We start from the raw sequence: 18557 nt of genomic DNA, 5'->3' as shown, positions 1-18557 counted from the left end.
ATCATAACAATTCCACGGATGTGTCGGTAGTGGAGTAGCTGGACCTATATTTGAAGTAAGAATATGTGTGCATTTGAAATATTTTCAGCTGTACCAGACTGGGATATCACAACCTGGTTCAAAACAAGATACAGGGCATTGTGAGTGTTTTATGGCTGTTTTGGTAGTGTGTACTAGTGCATGATATAGGTCAATATGGAGGTACATTATGGGAGTCCAATGAAAGTATCCATGCTGAGATATCAGCTGCAGGGTGCATGATATAAATCAAAACATGTGAGGAGAGTTTCAAAAATGTCTAATCACCAGGATATCAGTCATTTTTGGGGAACACCAATTATGTTCCTCATCAGGCATTTACTAAGAGCAGGAGAGGAAATAACATGCAAAGCTGAAAGATAGAAGAAAAGAAAGACAGAGAAATCTGGAACTTGCAAGAATGACATGAAGGATCAGGTAGTGTCTGGTAGTGACTTAAAGAGGTTTGAGGTGGATTCAAGACCTTGCAGCCCCGGTATTCGGCACTTGAACATTTAATTGTGCCGCCCCAGACTTCTAAAGTCTACAAAAAGTGATGGTTGGGATGCTTCAATTAATCTCAGCCACTGGTAATTTACTCTGGAACGCATCCCCGTCCATCGTTATTTTGCACACCATGCCGCTTCAGTTTGGACCCAGTTATATATCGACTCAGTCGAGATCCTGCTCCAATGGGAACAATCCAGCTTGAACTGCCAAGCGAGGTCCTGCCTAAATGGGAACTATCATCGTCATAGAACAACCATGAAACATTCATAGTCCTGAATTTACTTTTGTGGTGGTGGGTAATGTCAAACATAAGTGCTACAAGGATTGCTGTTTACTTTTCAGAATATCGTCCCTTTTTCCACTGGCATGAAGAACCATCCCCTCACAGAACTCTCCTCCCATTATTTCTTCTTGTAGCACCACCACTTTTAGTTTAACACATTGCATTTCTGGTCAGTAAATCTCAGATTCGGCTTCCCTATCTCTCCAGGATTCACCGAAGCACTCATCTTCCCCTGAAAAAGCATTCTGGGCAAGAACATTCATGTGAAGTGCTGTGGGGACAACTGAATGTGCGAGTTTTAAACTCTAGGGCAGAATTCCACCTCAGAGAAAAGCCTGAGGGTAAACCGGCTAGCACTAAGCAGGCCCGAGCGAGCGTGAAAGAGGAAAAATTAAACTAAGATTTTACTGAGGCACTCTTGGACAACTCCTGATTTACTACTGAATTCCAGGAGGTAGCCAGAAGTTCAGGAGAAAGTTGGGCGAACTACAACAGTAAGGGAGAACTACTCACAGCAAAATCTCTGTTAATATGGCCTAGAGTGTAAGTGAAAGAGTATGAGAGAAAAATATGGTAGTGTGTGTGTCCTTGTATGAGATGAGTGGGTGCACTGACGCAGCTCATGGATTAATGTGCCGCAGTTAGCAGATCCGAGCTCACACGCATGTTAAGTGGAGTGTCAGAACAAGACAATGCCAATGTTTTTCAGTTTGTGAGAAACAAAAGAGCACTCACAAGTGATTTGATGATTCATGCAGGAATGTAGCTAAATGGATTTCTGAACAAAGGCAGCTACGTTGAAGTATTAGCTGAGAATGCTAAAGGAAAATGTAGAAAAATAGGGGAACTTTGCTACCGAAAAGGGGACACTTCATGGAAAAATCATGGAAAAGGACTAGTCTATATTAGCTGTGTTTGACAGGATGTTACATTGAAACGGTAGGCACCTCTAAATAACAAGAATCGGCAAAGCCAATAGGTCTGGCATTGGTTAACATCCATTTGGCGTTGATAATGAATTGTTTTGAAGCTAATTGCATGGGAGGTGTGAATGGCATGGCAGCGACTCCCTGAGGTCGAAGAATACTGATTCTTTTTATAGGATTGTTTTTATCAGCTATGTGTATTTTATTTGTATCTGTTTTTATTCTAAAGGAGTGATTCCATGCTTTTAATCACCACGGGGAGCTTTCAGCCGCAAGGTATTATGAAGCTAATTGTTGGCACGTTTTAATTGCATTATTTTTATCAGTGTTGTCTTGTACAATGTGATGATTTACAGAAACCGAATGAAACTATTTGACTGGACTGGAACTTTTCTTTTTTTTTTACAAGATTTCCGCAAAACTGCAGGTCCTCACCAATATCAAAAATAAATATTGGCAAAATCAAAAAATATAATTTTTTGGCTTCAAAAGCTCACTTTGCCATAGCAGTCCCCGTTATTGCCAGTTGCTGAAGTGGACTGACCTACTGCGTCATGTTGCACTGGAGGGAAGAAAAAAGTGAACGACACAACAATAGAGCAACACATATGTGTGTATATATATATATATATATATATATATGTATATATATATATATATATATAAATATATATATATATGTGTGTGTGTGTGTGTGTGAAAGAGGATAAAAACAGCTTTGACCTCAGACTAAATACATTTGACAAAAATCAAGATAAAGTGCATGTGCAAAAAGAACTATAGATATACAAAAAAAAAGATAATACTGGATTACACACTAAGAAAACATCACACTGTGAACAATATAGTGCACCAGGGAGCATTCAATGCCCATGAAATATGCCATCAAAAAGCGAGAAACCACGAAACATATTCTGGGTGACTGTAACAATTGTAAATACAGAAACCCTGGTCTCACCTAGTTAAAGTCAATGGTAAAAAGCAATGGGCAGGCACTGCTGTACCGTCGGCTATTGAATCTGGGGCAAATCATAACAATACACATGGTATCTGGTAAGGAAGTACACTTGCAGGTACAACATTGCAGCCCAGATACTTTGACCAGCAACCTCTAGGGAGTAACAACTGGTGGAACAGGTTCAATCTAAAGTAGGTTAACATCCTACGGTGATAGCCGGTCAACCCCTAGTTCAAATATGGTTCCATCCCCGTGACCGTTTTGACCATAATTAATTGTTGCATCATGTATCAAGACCAGTCGTCCAGATTAAGACAGCTACAAACCACTGTTCGCTTGGTGTACCCTGGGGGACTTTTAAAACACCACATAAAAATGTATTCTCCACTACCTGTAATGGCGCTGTAGGCGCATAACCCCCAATGTCACAACCAAAACAAGCCACTGAGATGCATTTGGCCTTATCCACTTTAAGTAAAGTCTCTATGCGGGATTGGCCTTAACGACTGGAGAATATGAATCTATATATATTAGAGTGACCCATAAATTCTGCAAAACAAGACAGAGAACTCAGCATCAATGGCACTGTGGCAATCCTATGCTTAAAAACGTTGCTAGAAAAACAGACATTTGAGGTGAGCAAATCCAGTGTCGCTGGTGTTGATGGGTGCTCTTTACTGGAGCAACTCTCCACATATATATACACACACACACATATATATATATATATATATATATATATATATTCACTTAAAAAGCAAAGGTTACATGGACGTAATATCTAGGCTCACATTTTAAACATACATAAACCACAGAAATTCACCTGTTATAGTTAGAGTTATCTCAAGTAACTATAGCTCGTTAACTCGTGCCCTAAGCTATGACTCGCGCCCCCCCACTATGCACAGTTTTTTCATCAAAAGGTTTACTGCAAATATTACATTGATATTATCAATGATGTTCCCAAAGATGCCATGAGAGCTGTAATTTGTGGGCTAATTAGCATAGCATGGCAAGGGCGCAAGTTATAGTTACTTAGGGCACCTAACTATAACGTCCCTGTAACCTTTAGTTTTTTCAGTTAATTTCTATGTTTTTTTTAACGTAAGTAATTTTCATTACTATACGTTAATACAACCACCGCCGCGCATGGCTTACTGCCGTGTGCAGAAGCAGTTGGCAAGAGGTCCTGGCATGCAGCCAGGCCCTGCAGCCAACCTCCTATAACCACCCAACCTTGCACAGAGCACATTGGTGTGATTAACCGCAGGGCCTGGCCTGCAGCTAGTCCCTGCTATCAGCATCTCTAACCACCCAACCCAATCTGCGCATGGCCTTTGGCCATGTACAGCAGTAGTTGGCCGCAGGTCCACATGGCCCCCCCATCCCCTGGCAAATTTCGACCCCTGGGGCCGCATTTCACAGGGCCCACTACAATTTTGTTGGGGGGGCACGCAGCTCCACGTCCCCTGGTAGATTACAGGGCCCAGCCTTCTAAAAAAAAATTAGGGGGGCAGGGGGAGCCACACGGCCCCCAAGCCGATTCCAGTCCTCTGGACCCCCGTCCCCTGGGGCCCAGGACCAATACATTTATTATTTTGGGGGGAGGGGGGGCAGCGTGGCCCCCATCTATGGGACGATCTTAGCCCCGGGGACTCCATCCAATGGGACCTGGCCTTCTAAATTTTTTTGGTGCAGCCCCCCTCCCCTGACTGCTCTTGGCCCCTGTGGACCCCATCCCTCGGGGCCCAACCTAAACATTTATAATTTTTTGGAGGGAGAGGGCCACATGGGCCCCCCTCCTCAGGCTAGTCTCAGCCCCCATGGACCCCATCCCCTGGGGCCCAGCCTTGTCATCCGGTCACCCAGTCAAGATGGTTGAGGATCGTGGGGGAGCCTGAAGGCCCCCGAAGTTGCAGCTGGCTTGCCGCCTCCTGAGGGAGCCAGAATTTCTATCACAGAGAGGGAGCTGCTAAAGGTGCAGTTCCCTCTATGTTGGAGCAAATATTTCCTCTGTTTCCCAGCCTGCATTTCTGCAGGCAAGGAAAATAGAGGAAATCTCCGCTCCCAGCAAGCAAGAGCTTTTTAACAGCTCTCACTTGTTGGAACCGGAGTGTTTGCTCCGACTTGGCGGGAGCTGTCAAAGGTCCTGCCAAGTAAGAGCAAACAGCTATGTCCCAGGGTTGGGCACCCCAAGACATAACAGGAGTCAGCCCTGTGGGGTGGCGGGTCCCCAGAGCCCTTACTGGCTCCACGAGGGGGGCCACATGGCCCCCCTCCATTGCGTATTGCCCTGGGGAGGTGGTGGTCCCTGTGGCTCCAAAACGGACCGACTAATTGTTTTATTTTAGCCCTGGGGAACATGCATCTGACATTGGTCCCGGGGAGGTGGCGGTCACCGGGGCTGCAGGAGGGAGCACAGCACTCCTGCATTTCATATCACATTAGCCGCAGGGAGGTGGTAGTTCCTGGGGCTGCGGCCGGCCCAGAGGGCCCGCACCATAATACATTTTAAATGAGCCACAGGGAGATGGGGGTCCTGAGGCATAAAACTGCCCTAGAAGGGGGCCCAGTGCACCCCATTCCTTAAATTTTACATACCACAGGACCACGGGGGGTTCTTGAAAACAAGCGTGGGAGGCGGCGCTTGTTTTTTAAAAATACATTCTCACAAATTTTCGACGATATTCTTTCAAGTAACTATAACTCGCCCCCTAAGGTAACAATAACTTGCGCCCTTGCCATGCACAGTTTTCTTATCAATAATGTTATTGCAAACGTTGCAGTGATATCAGAGATGCCATAAAAGATCTCATCAATGACATAATATGTGGAGTAAGTATCTGTACATGTCGAAGGCACGAGTTATAGTTACTTGAAGGAACTTTACCTATAACTGCTGAATTTCTATGGTTTTGGCCTTGTAAGCCAGGCATTGCAGCTAAGCCCTTATAACCACCAAACCCCGCGCCATGCATGGCCTTTGGCGGTGCACTTTGCAGGTTGACCACAGGGCCTGTCTCTATCAGTGGATGTGTGAGTGGGTGCGTAAGTGTCTTAGTGGGCTGAAAGTGGGTGTGTGAGAGGGGGTCTGAGTGGGTGTGTGAGTGCCCGTCTGGGCCATTGAGTGCATGTATGAGTGAATGAATAAGTGTATGAAGGAGTCTGTGGTTTTTCTTTAAAAATTTACCATAATCACAAATATTTAGCAAGTAATTCATGGAAATTCGTGAAAATTCATGAATGTTCGCAGACATATCGTGCTGTGTTACAAAATTATATTAAACCTATAATTTGCCCCTAAAACACACATATATCACAACCTTGGGGTCAGGGTACCTTCACCCTGACCCCTAATGCCACTTTCGATTAGAATTTTCACCCCCGGGGATCGTGTCTTGTGAAATAAAATGACGGTCGTAACTTTCTAGTCAGGTTGCTGTCAGCCAATTGCAACGCTTCTTTTCGCATGCGTATTCGTCAAAATTCACGAGTTTCGCTAAATATTCCCAGCCACAGATATACACATTTATTTGCCCTTAAATATCTCCTAAACTGCTGGAACAGATTTACATCAAATAACAAAAAGCACAATCTGCATCCCGGCAGCTAGCTTTCTGCCAAATTTGCTGTATATGTTGATAGGTCTTTTAGGAATTAACATGGGAAATGCAACATTTTTTTAGCCCCCTTTTTCTCGGCTGCCGTTTGACAGATCACTTCAAACTTTCCGTGCGCAACAAGAATCACAGACCACTTTTTTCGAAAATTTCATAAACATTTGTCAAACGGTGCCACAGATATAGGCAAGTCAAAAAACTGAATTTCTAAAGGCAACATGGTCCTATCTATAACTATCTACTGGTAATATATATATATATATATATATATATATATATATATATATATATATATATATATATTTTTTTTTTTAAGGTTAAAGGGACATCATGCTCAGGTGAAAATGTCAGTTAAAACATAACATTTTAACTCAAAAATCACAGAAGTTCACCAGGTCTAGTTAATTCACGTAACTATACCTTACGCCCTCACCATGCACAACGATGTCAAATGACACGAGTGGTGTAATATGCGATGTCATACGAGTGCATGGCAGTTATAGTTACTTGATGCCCAATGAGCAAATGGCCAGGGACACTCTACCATAAATGCACACAACACACAAGCAAACCCAATGGCATTTTCACCAATGGTAAATCACATACCTCTTTCATATTTAAATGAATTATTGAGTTTTGGACTCACAAAATGAAAAAAAAATTTAAAGACACAGGAAGGCACCATGGTTAGAGCATTTGATTTATGCACTTTTCGCTATCAGTGAGAAAATAAAATGTATTCCTATACTTTTGTTAAAGGAAGCAGCTTCATGTGTTAAAAATGAAGAATGGCACTCAAGCCCATTAATTGAATAAATACAAGAAACACGTTACTCACTGTCGTAGTTTGGACTCTTGCTCTAGGCAAGACTGCTGGTTAAAGGATGACAGTACTTTTGGTTGTAGGCGACTACGTCTTTCCTACAACAAGTCGCAACTGTTGTCCCAACCTTACCGGCTCACTAGCAGCACCTCACCAGAAACACAATAGTAAGAGGTGATTTGTGGCAGCCTTCATGCTTGGACTCGAGAGTAAGACATCTCAGGGAATGTCGTGGTTAAACGGAGATTACCCCTTTCTCACAGATGTATCATGTCTCATACAAACGCAGGCAATGACAAAGTTTTTATTCAACAACTGCAATTTGCGATAAGTTGCATAGGCTGCAATGATTAGGATAATGAATAATGCAAGTAACAGAATTGTGAAGATGAGAGTCATTATTACAAAGACCCCCACCCATCTTGCAATGCATAAAAAAGACATACGGGATTTAATATGCCCTAATACCCTAATGTGAAAGGCCTAACCTCCTACCTAAAGGAGAGCTGGGTTTGTTAAACCTAATCTGCCAATGCCATGTCCATGAAAGGAGCCCCCAACCCTCATTACCTTGGAATGAGGTCTCTATCTCAGACTCCGTAGGGACATGAAGACTGGGTCAGCATCAAGACGACTGCAGCATCGATATCAGCGATGCTGGAGATGCCCTCTGGTCAGAATCCCCCTGATTATCTGTCTAAAGTGCAATATATTTATACAGATCTTCAAGGACCCCTGATGTAGGTGTGTTCCCAAACAATAGATAACAGACATGCTTGGGACGGCAATTAATATAAATAACCCCTCGAAAGTATAGAGAGGGAAAATCCCTATGTGTGAACACCTACTGTTTGTTTGTCTTTGGTGCTTGTTCTTAGCGCGGTGACACTGATAATGTAATTCATAACAAGTGGCCTAACTCTAAACAAGGCAGCCATTTTAGAAGAAATAAATAATTAAATCTGCTAAGACAGAGCAAGCTAAGTAGGTTAAAAGACACTAGGTGACGGAGGCACAAGTCTGCAAGCCAAATGCTAAGCTAACTCCTGTTATCCCATTAAAATGAAGTAGGATTCACTACATCACTCAGTTGCTGATGGCTGCTATTGAGGTGCATATATGTGTTTTAATATCAGAGTTCAGTATGCTGAACATTTTTTACATTCTTTTAGAAACAGCGATGACGGCAACAAAGCAGGGATATTTTTTTTCTTCTAAGAGAAATGATTTTGCCACCCTAGGCAAATGACGGAGTGTTCCAGGTTATAGAGCAAGCCCTGTCTTATAGCCCTACATTTGCGATACAGTCTAAAATATAACATGGTTGTGTGTACTGTGCTTAGGCAGCACTCGACGGTTTACAAACAACCCCCCTGAGTTTTACTTCGACAAAGACCTGTAGGTGAGAACAGGGAAGGTGAAAAAAAGTTATGAATAAAAAGCAGCAGAACCTATGAAGAAAAAAACTGGAGAACGGACTAAGATTCAGAAAAAAATGACCACATTTCAAAACTCATAGAAAAAAGACACTGTGGCAAAACATAATTTTTCTGACGAAAACTTAACTCCACTAAAAGCCTAAAAACTGAAAAGACAAAGTATATATTTTTTTTAATTCTGAAAAATGCAACCAAGAAGAGTTACTACTAAACGTAAAGAGAAAAAAGAAGGCTATGGAAGAAGGTTTTGAATGTAAGTGAGTTTAATGACCTATGATGATGGAAAGACAATAAGAAGTCCTTTGATTACGTTACTTAGGTATAATGAAGTCCAATTCAGATACTTTGGTTACTGAGGTACTCTCATGACAGATAATAATATTATGAACAATATTAATAACAACAACAATAATAATAATAATAAAAATATGGCTTTGTAGTGCTTCATATATAAGGTCTCGTGTTTCTAGGCACAGCAAAGATGTAAGCTGCAATTGCCCAATTTAATGGCTGTTAATGCACCCCCCCTTTGAAAAGATGAAAAGTTCATTCGGCATCGTGCTCTTTCAAACTCTTGCCATTCAGGTCATTGCAGATCCCTACAACTGGCATGAACCCCAAAAATTACTTTACTGGTTTAATCTTTATGAGGATTAATTTACATTATAGAAAGAACAATATACACAACAATTAGAGAACACTGTTGAGCCGGTTCATGGTGTACTATGTAACATGTGTATGTGAATCTTTTCCCTTTGCGTAGTTAACTGCCTCTTGGGTATTGAAGTACACGGGGCACTTGCACCTATCCTATCTAACCCGCCACTCATGCAGTGTAAGGAAGGTGCGCATCACACATGCCTAGTAATAAGATTTAGTTTTATTCACAATACTATGAAAAACACCCATTATCACACTCCACGTGAAAACATTAGAAAGGCAGGTGCACTTTTCCATACTTAGGACATTACTTACACCTGATTATTTGGGATGCACTTCAGGGTGGCAAGAGTATTCCGACATGTTTGGGAAATGTCCCACTGCACTGCTATGTGGGTATTAATATAGGTTATATTGGTTCCTTGCCCACTTTTCTTACAGTCCTCTGATTTCATCTACTTTTATGTCACTCAAGATTTATGTTTTTTTTTTTTTTTTTGTCCTCATTCATCCCAAGCACCAGGTCTTTTTCCTTCGCTCTTATAACCAACCATTCTCCTTGTCCTGGGGAGGGAGGGGCCTCCTTCTTTCTCTCTCACCAAGTCCAACTCACGATGAAGTAAGAGGGAGGAAATTTCGAGAGACAGCATGGAAGAAATAATCATCGGACAAAATTTATGCATTCACCAGTTGTGCTTCCAACCAGGCTTTAAAAAGTAGCCAGATTTTCCTTGACTTAGTGATACCCATTACTGTATCCATTTTAAATACATGTTTCACTTGGTCCAGCCATTCTTTATAGGAGGGAATAATACTACCCACCCATTTCCTACAAATTTCTCTTCTAGCTAATAAAACTACATAAAATAACCACTTCTGCATGTCCGCCCTTAGATATGCCAAAAATAACTAATAGTGGGGTAATCTCGATCTCAACCACCAACACATCAGACATTGTATGTCTCACTGCGCCCCAAAAAGGTTGAATCATCGAGCACTCGAAAAACATGTGGACATCCAACGCCTTTTCCATCCCACACTTTCCACATTTGATCACCTCACCTTTCGCCATCTTTGACAGTCTATATTGAGAAAAAAAAGCTCTATGTAGTGTAAATATATGATTTCGTCTAAACGGAGCAGGTTTAACCACTTGATATAGAGTATGCATAGACACCTGCCAAGCCTCCCCGAGCTGTATTTCCGAAAAAACATCACCCCATAGTTCTTTAGGCAGATTAAATTTTGCGATCCCCTGCCTCTACCAACTCCCAATACCACAACGCAACAACTTTTTTGGGAGAGGATCTACCAAGATTGTATCCTCTATCTGAGACTGCCAACCACATCTCTCATCATCCTTAGCTATCCACCCTTTCAATTGGAGATATTTTAACCTCGACAAAGCCCCACCGGTCTTCTGTGAAACTTCCTCCCAAGACAATAAGTCCTCTTCCTTAACTAGCTCTCCCCAGTGTTTAAAACCTGCCTTTTTAATTGGGATGGCCAAAACATCCTTAAAACATACTGGCGTGCCTGGCGAGTCCCAGATAGGTGACCATTTGCTATAGTAATCAATCCTAAACAGAGACCTGACACTAAACCATAATTGGGCAGCATCCCTCAGAAGTTTTAGCTTGATTTTTTTGAAGAATTTGGGATCCCCAAATTTAAACAAATAGTAGTTTAAACCCTCCTTTACTTGTGCTAACATCACCTTGAACATACAACCCATGTCTGTGGTACCTAAAGAAGAGCCCAAAATCTTGACATTTTTAAGTTGGAACACCCAACCATACACTAGCAAATCCGGTAATGCTAATCTGCCTTTTTCCCTTTTCCTCCACAGCTTTTTCCAAGAGATCCTCACTCCCTTCTGTGCCCAAATAAATGAATTTATTTCTTGCTGAAATTTGCCAATCAAAACTTTATCAAACAGTAAAGGAATTGTGTTGTATAAAAAAGTAACTTTAGGTAAAATTATAATTTTAACTAAATTAATTCTACCCAAAATTGATAAAGGTAAATACATCCAATTTTTCATAAGCTTAGAGCACTCCCTCCATAACATACTAAAATTAGCGCCTGCAATTTGCTCAATATCTTGGAGTATCTTAATACCAAGATACCTCCTGTCGCTGGGGGGGAATATGGCGGCCAGCATCGATGTGGGCAGCGGAGCATCCGTCTGAGGGAAACCGGACCGGGGGGCAAGGAGAGGAGGGCACATGTGCCGGCTGACCGGTATACAGCCGATTCCAAGCGTGCCGCTGGTGCGGTGCTCTGGCAATTTGCAGCTCTGGAGGTGCGAAGGACGCGCTTGGCAGTGGCGTGTTTCCCTCTTCGAGGGAGGAACAGCCACGGCACCAGGAGGAGAGGCAGAGTCAGCAAAAGCAGTTTGCTGACTCAGCTGGTAATCGACAAAGAGGCACATGGAGGAGGCAGCTGGCTTCGTGAGGGGGAGAGGTGGAGGCAGGAGGAAGCTTGGACAGGAGAAGCCCGGCAGCCTGAAAATAACTTGTCCTCTACAAGAAGTGAGCCTTGGTGGGAAGACTGGTGGGTGTGGGGGTGTGAGCAGTGATTGTCTAAAGGAGACTCCGTTAGAGAACTTCCATCAGGGAAAGCTTTTTGTTAAAAGGGGGAAGACAGACCCCCCTGTCAGTGCAAGGTCTAAATTAACCCCCTCATTACGGTCCTACTTTAAAATCCTCCCATTAGTGGCTTCAGACGACAGTACGAGGCTTATGGGCCTAGAGGAAGGGGCGCAGCCCTTTGTAAGTAAGAGGATGGAGGTGGTCCCGACTGAAGTGAGTGTGGAAACGGCAGGCGATAACAGCAGAGGGGGAAAAAGATCAGTGCTCGTCCGCTGTGGTGGATCTTAATTTATAAGAGGATCAGACTGGTGAGCCTTCCCCAGTTCTAATGGGAAATGCTAATGTTGTGTTGGGCTTCCCGCAGATGTTAAGGACGGAGGGGGGGGGGGCGGTTTGTCTCTCTCCCACAGAAGCGATGATTGTGAAGCTGACAGGGGAGATCAAAAGAGGTTTCTCGGTATCCGAGGCAAACCAGGGCGGCATAAAGGAGATGTGTGAGGCATTGGAGAATAAATTTGATTTGTTGGCAAAAAGAATGCAACTGCTGGAAGAATCTATGGAAACTCTATGAGAAGATGTAGTACTGATTAAACAGGATTTTCGGAAGTCGAAGGACTCTGAGCAGGACTTACGTAATAAGGTGGAACGAATTGAGAATGCGGCAAGGAGAAATAACCTGAGAATTCTAAATATACCGGAGGGGATAATATTAAGATGTATTGTGCCTCACTTATCAAGAATTCCCTACAGTTGGAAGAATCCAAAAGGGAGATCGCAGCGGATATACAGAGGGTACACAGGGACCCATTTAGGAGAGATCCTGCCAGGAAGAAGCCTCTGAAGATTTTGATCAATTTTCTGACCTATGGTTTAAAAGAGAAAATCTTGTTGCAAGCCTTAAAACAGAAAACACTAAGAGGAGATGGTTTTTCCTTTGAAGTTAGGCCAGATCTTGCCAGCACAACTCTTAATAGGCAGTGGGAATTGGGTAATCGTATTGAGGATTTCAAGAAGTTGGGTGCGTCAGCACAACTCAAATTCCCAGCTACTTTGCGAGTGATGTACAATTTAAGAGACATAAAAACAGCGGATGATTTACTAGAGTCAATCAGAAGTGGAACATCTTGAAAGATGGGGTAGTATCCCCCTCTCAACGTCCCTCTGGTCGGTTTCCTCTTGATGGGGCTCCATATTTAGGGCTTTACCAACTTGCCCATATGAATAAGGGATGGGTTCCTGGGGGGGGGGGTTGAGGGGGGGGAGGGAGAATGTGGGGCACGGTGGGGTGGTGGGTGAGCACAAGGTAGGGAGCATTTGAGAAAAATAAATTTTTTTATATATATAGGAAAAACCTCTTTCACCCCAGATTCACCAGGGCATAGCAGAGTTGAAATTAGGAATAGGTAGAGATGGGCGACGTTGAAGAGAAACCGAGTAGGGACAGTAGTCTCCTTCATATTATGACATGGAATGTAAATGGGCTAAGAATATACGGTAGGAGAAATAGAATTCTGCAATATTTGAAGGACTATCCAGCACACATTTATATTTTGCAGGAGACTCATTTGAAGGGGCCTGAAAGTTCTAAGGTATTTAATTCTCAGCAGTGGGTCAGGCAGGTTGTTTCCACGGAGAATATTACTAATATTAGGGGGGTGGCCATAATCACCAAACAACAACTCAATGCGGTTGTGTTAAAAACTGCAGTGGATAGCATGGGTCGGTGGGTTATTAGTAAACTTCAGATCCGAGATGTAGTGTTAACGGTGGTTGGTTTTTATGGTCCAAACTCTGATGATTTAGAACCAATGAAGGGAATGTTCTTGCGTCCTTTGGATTTTCCTGACCCGATTTATGGGGGGTGATTTTAATGTTTTGTTGGATGATGACTTAGATAGGTCACAAAGTTCTATGTCCGCAGTCATTTAAAAATCTCAGAGTTTTCTGAAACCCAGGATGAGAGAACTGGGCCTGCGAGATATCTGGAGAGTAAGAGCTGGTACACAACAGGTTTTTTCCTTCAAGAATAAGAAGTATGGTCATGCATCTAGAATAGATTATTTTTTGTTAGATCAGGGATTGGAAGATATGGTTGACAATTTAGAATATAAGCACGCACATTTGTCAGATCATTCTGCTGTTGTTTTAACACTGAATCTTAGCACCAAAAGAGAGATGAGAAGGTGGACATTAGATCGAGCATTATTATTGGAGGACGAGGTGAAGTCTCAATTGTTTATAGAGACAAAGGAATTTTTTAAGTTTAATATCGGTTCTGCTTCAATAAGCATGGTTTGGGATACGTTTAAAGCCTTTCTAAGAGGCAAAATTATGAGTCTCACTGCTCTTAGGAATAAGAAGTATAGGATGGAAATTAAGGTGTTGGAAAGTAAATTGAATGAGTGTGATCGCGTGGAGATGGGTGGCTTAGAATCTTTAGAGCAGTTAGAGGTTTGGAGGTCTCATCTGAAATTGCAATTAGAAGCGTTATTACAGTCTAGGTTAAAAAAACGATGGGACGTCAGTAAGTTGTCTCATTTAAAATATGGAGAGAACCCCAGCAAACTGTTGGCCTGGAAAGTCCAGACTGATAGGACAAAAAATGAAATTCGAGAGATCCTTGATCAAAAGGGTCAGAGACAGTCCAGTTCCCATGATATAAGGGAGATTTTCCAATCTTTTTTCTCGGGTCTATACAAAGAGGATACTGTGGTAACAAATGTAGAGGTTTGAAGTTGGTTGGAGGCGGATATACTTCCCAAAATTTCAGACAGAGAAGTAAATGATGAATCAGAAAATTATGATGGAAGAGATTAAGTCGGCAATTATGTCATGTAAGGGGGGAAAGTGGCGGGCCCTGACGGTATTCCAATTGAATTATATAAAATCTTGGGAGATGCTATTGTTCCGATAATGTTGGCTTTCTTTGAGGAGATGTACAATAAGGGGGAGGAACTACCAGAATCATGGAACAGTGCTATAATTACGGTGGTTTTGAAGCCAGGCAAAGGTCCAGTTAGGTGTGAGTCATGTAGACCAATCTCTTTATTGAATGCTAATTATAAAGTTTTTGTTAAGGTGCTGGCAGATCGATTAAATAAAGTGGTGGGTGGTCTTATACATAAGGATCAGAAAGGATTTATGAAGGGGAGGTATTTACATGAATTGACATGGAGTTTAATAGGGACGATTGATATAGCCACTTCATTTAGCCTCCCTTTAGCTGCAATAATGTTGGACGCTGCAAAGGCATTTGATAGGGTGAATTGGGTCTTTCTTTTTAATATTTTAAAAGAATACGGTTTTGGGGATAAATTTTGTCAGGTGATGCGTTTAATTTATTCAAAACCTGGGGCTAGGGTTTTTTTAAATGGAAGTTTGACTCCTCTCATCCAAATATTTAGGGGTACGAGACAGGGATGCCCACTTTCGAAATTATTGTTCAATTTATATATTGAACCTCTTGCCAGAAGAATCAGACAGGAGCAGAAAATCCCTTCTTTTGTATATGGGGAATGGGAGAAAAAAGCCTCCCTTTATGCAGATGACTTGTTAGTCTGCACATCTGATTTACACACGTCTTTACCAGCCGTCTTGGATATAATTGAGAATTTTGGGAAGGTATCGGGCTATCAGATAAATGCTGATAAGACAGCTACAGTATAATGGTTTGGAATCATAGCATGGGGAATCGGAAGATTTATGTGTCTTTTGTATGTATTGTATACATCACCCTATGTATGGATTGCTTTGAAAAATCTTACAGGCTTAAATCTAACATTGTGAGTGGAAAAATAGCTTTGTGGTTCGAGTTCATAGACTACAACAAAAGGACTTTTCTGTAGAAAGAAGAAAGATCTTGAAAGATGCACACATGGAGAAAATCCAGTCGAAATCTAGGTTAATATTTTTGACAAATCTGTGACTTCCGCTGTTTGCAAAGTGAAGATAACGTAGTATTTTTGCCTGGAAATACTCATTACACTGACAGAACTTGTTTGTAAGAATGACTAAAAAAGCGTAGAACGGAAATACATACAAGGGAGTTGTGACAGGTTTCTCCTCCTCTTCTAGGTCTTCCAACAGTTCCAGAAAGTTGGCACTTTGAGTTGCTGGACGTTGAAAATTCTTGATCCCGGCCCAAATTTTTAAAACTCGACCATTCTCACCTTCCACATAAAAACAGAAAGAGGAAAGAAAACTTAAAAATGTTAGCTTGTACAAGCCTATAACAATTCACAAATCACAAAGTGCAAATGAGCAATTATGTTTGTAAGAGTTCCACTGCTTTATGCACCCAGCCAGAATATAGAATCATTGCTGCAAATTGATTTTATAGCACCAGTGCAGTTCACATACTCTGGAGTTAGATACCATAGTGATGTAAGGATAGGCTCTACAGCATGGGTCTACAGTGAGTAGCTTGAGAGCTACTAGTGCCTGGCCAACACCCTGGAAATAGCTTTCCAAAGCGAAGCTCAGCCCAGCACATCGTTTAGAGGATAAATGCACATTAAAGAAAATAAGTTACTTACCTTTAACTGTGGTTCTCCAATATTGGTATCTTTCATAGATTCACATGCTTGAATCAAATAAATTCCGTAGAACTGCTTGCCCTAGTGCTGCGTCCATCCTGTCTGCAGCATCTAGGCCGTAGTGCTGAGTGATGGTGTGCCTGCTAGACCACGTTGCCGCGCTACATATCTGTTATATAGGCACTCCTGCGAAGAGAGCTGCAGAGGTGGAGACAGCTCTGGTGTACTGGGCTTTGATGTTGGTTGTCAATGGTTTTCCTGCTAGCTGGTGACAAAATTGTATGGCAGTGGCGATCCACCAAGCTATAATCTGTTTGCTAACTGGATATCCCTTCCTTAGTTTTTGTTAGCCTACAAACAACTGATCAGCTTTGTGAAAGCTGCTAGTCTTTTACATGCAGAATTTGAGACATCTCTTGATATCTAGGGAATGTAGCGCTCTTTCTGCTGGAGATTGAGGATTTGGGAAAAAGGTTTTCAATATTACTGGTTCAGGTGAAAGTTCGAGGGAACTTTGCAGATAAATTTAGGATTAGTTCTGAGGATGACAGTGTCAGACTTAAATTGGAGAAAAGGCTGAGTGATTGTGAATGCCTGAATGTAACTGACCCTCTTTGCTGAAATAAGCATTAGGAGAAGTGCTGTCTTCTAGGAAATGTATTTCAACTCTGCCTTGTGTATAGGCTTAAATGAATGCTTCATCATTTGTTAAAGTACAATACTGAGATGCCAGGGAGGAGAAGGGATTTTAACTGGAGGAAACAACCTGAATAGTCCCTTAAGGAATTGTTTTACTATTCTGGAGGACCATAAAGATGGAGAATTAGCAGTACGGCGAAATCTAGAAATGGCTGCCAGTTGAACCTTGATGGATGAATGAGAAAGACCTGATTTTGTCAAGTGAAGAAGATACAGAAGTATCTGTTCTGGAGCAGATGTCAGGGGGTGGCCATCGGGGAATCCTTACACCATATACAGAATCTTTTCCATTTGAGTTTGTCTGTTTTATTTGTATTCTGGGCTCTTGCATTAGCGAGCACTTCATGACAATCGGTTGGAATATTTAGCTCAGCAAATTCATTGAATTCAGGAGCCAGGCCAATAACCGAAGAGAAGTCGGGTTGGGATGAAGGACCTGGTCTCGATTCATCATTAGTATGTTCAGTATTGGTTCCAACAGAATGTGAGGTTGCTCTGAGAGGAGTAGGAGCTCCGTGAACCAAAACTGGCTTGGCCACTTGGGGGCTATCAGAAACAGCCGACAAGGTTCTCTCTTCATCTTCTTTGGAACTCTTGGGATTAGTGGAAGAAGGGGAAATGCGTAAGCATAGATTCCCGACAATTTGACAAAAAATGCATTCCCCCACGACCCTCTCTGTGGTTGCCAGCTTGCGTAGTACTGGCATTTTTTGTTTTCCTTTGTCGCAAAGAAGTCCAAACTGGACAGCAAAGAAAAAGCTGATTAAAAGTTGTCTGGTTGAGCTCCCACTCGTGGCAGGTTGTTGAGGTCCTGCTTAATGAGTCCGCAAGGGCATTAGATACTCTTGGAACATGTTCTGCCCTGAGATTTATATGATATTGAAGTGCCCACTTCCATATCTCTTGCACCTGGAGAGAGCACTGGTGAGCGTGTACCGCCTTGCTTGCTGAGGTAGTGCATGCTTGTGGTGTTGTCAGTTCCGTTAAAAACCAATGAGCCCCTGATCTTGGTTAGGAAGGGGTTGAATGCTAGGAAGATGGCTTTTTAATTCTAGCAAGTTGATGTGGAGCATTGCTTCCTAGATGGTCCATTTCCCTCTCACTGTCAGGGCTTGGAGATGCGAGCCCCATCCGCATCTGTGGTCAGAACATGTTCCGGGCTTTGCTTCAAAAAGGAGAGACCTTCGGAAATGTATGGCATCTTCAACCTCCATTTCATGGCCTGCTTCATTGGTGGTATTATTTGAACAATGTCGTTGAAAGATCCCTGTATTTGTGTCAACTGGCTGTCCAACTGTTGTTAAAGTGATCTCACGTGGAGACGGCACTTTGGTATCAACTGAATGCAAGAGGAGAGCATTCCCAGAAACGATTTGCAGATCCAGACAGACATAGGGGGTCATTCTAACCCTGGCGGTCGGCGACGGCCAGGGCTAAAATGACGGAAGCACCGCCAACAGGCTGGCGGTGCTTCCCTGCCCATTCCGACCGC

The 18557-nt window shown here is 42.4% G+C and overlaps 1 protein-coding gene across 2 annotated transcripts in view; it reads right to left on the bottom strand.

Annotated features, from left to right (window-relative positions):
- The window catches only part of MORN1 (MORN repeat containing 1), a 980804-nt gene that overhangs the window by 568345 nt on the left and 393902 nt on the right, over nucleotides 1-18557 (bottom strand). For both annotated transcript variants that reach the window (XM_069240989.1, XM_069240990.1), the window contains exon 9: nucleotides 15871-16000. In XM_069240989.1, coding sequence (XP_069097090.1) covers nucleotides 15871-16000 — 130 coding nt within the window. The remainder of the gene's footprint in view (nucleotides 1-15870; nucleotides 16001-18557) is intronic.

This window comes from Pleurodeles waltl, chromosome 6, assembly GCF_031143425.1.
Source record: "Pleurodeles waltl isolate 20211129_DDA chromosome 6, aPleWal1.hap1.20221129, whole genome shotgun sequence".
NCBI classification, from domain to species: Eukaryota; Metazoa; Chordata; class Amphibia; order Caudata; family Salamandridae; genus Pleurodeles; species Pleurodeles waltl.
The sequence above is the reverse complement of the archived record's forward strand: the minus strand, read 5'-3'. Positions and strand labels throughout refer to the sequence as shown.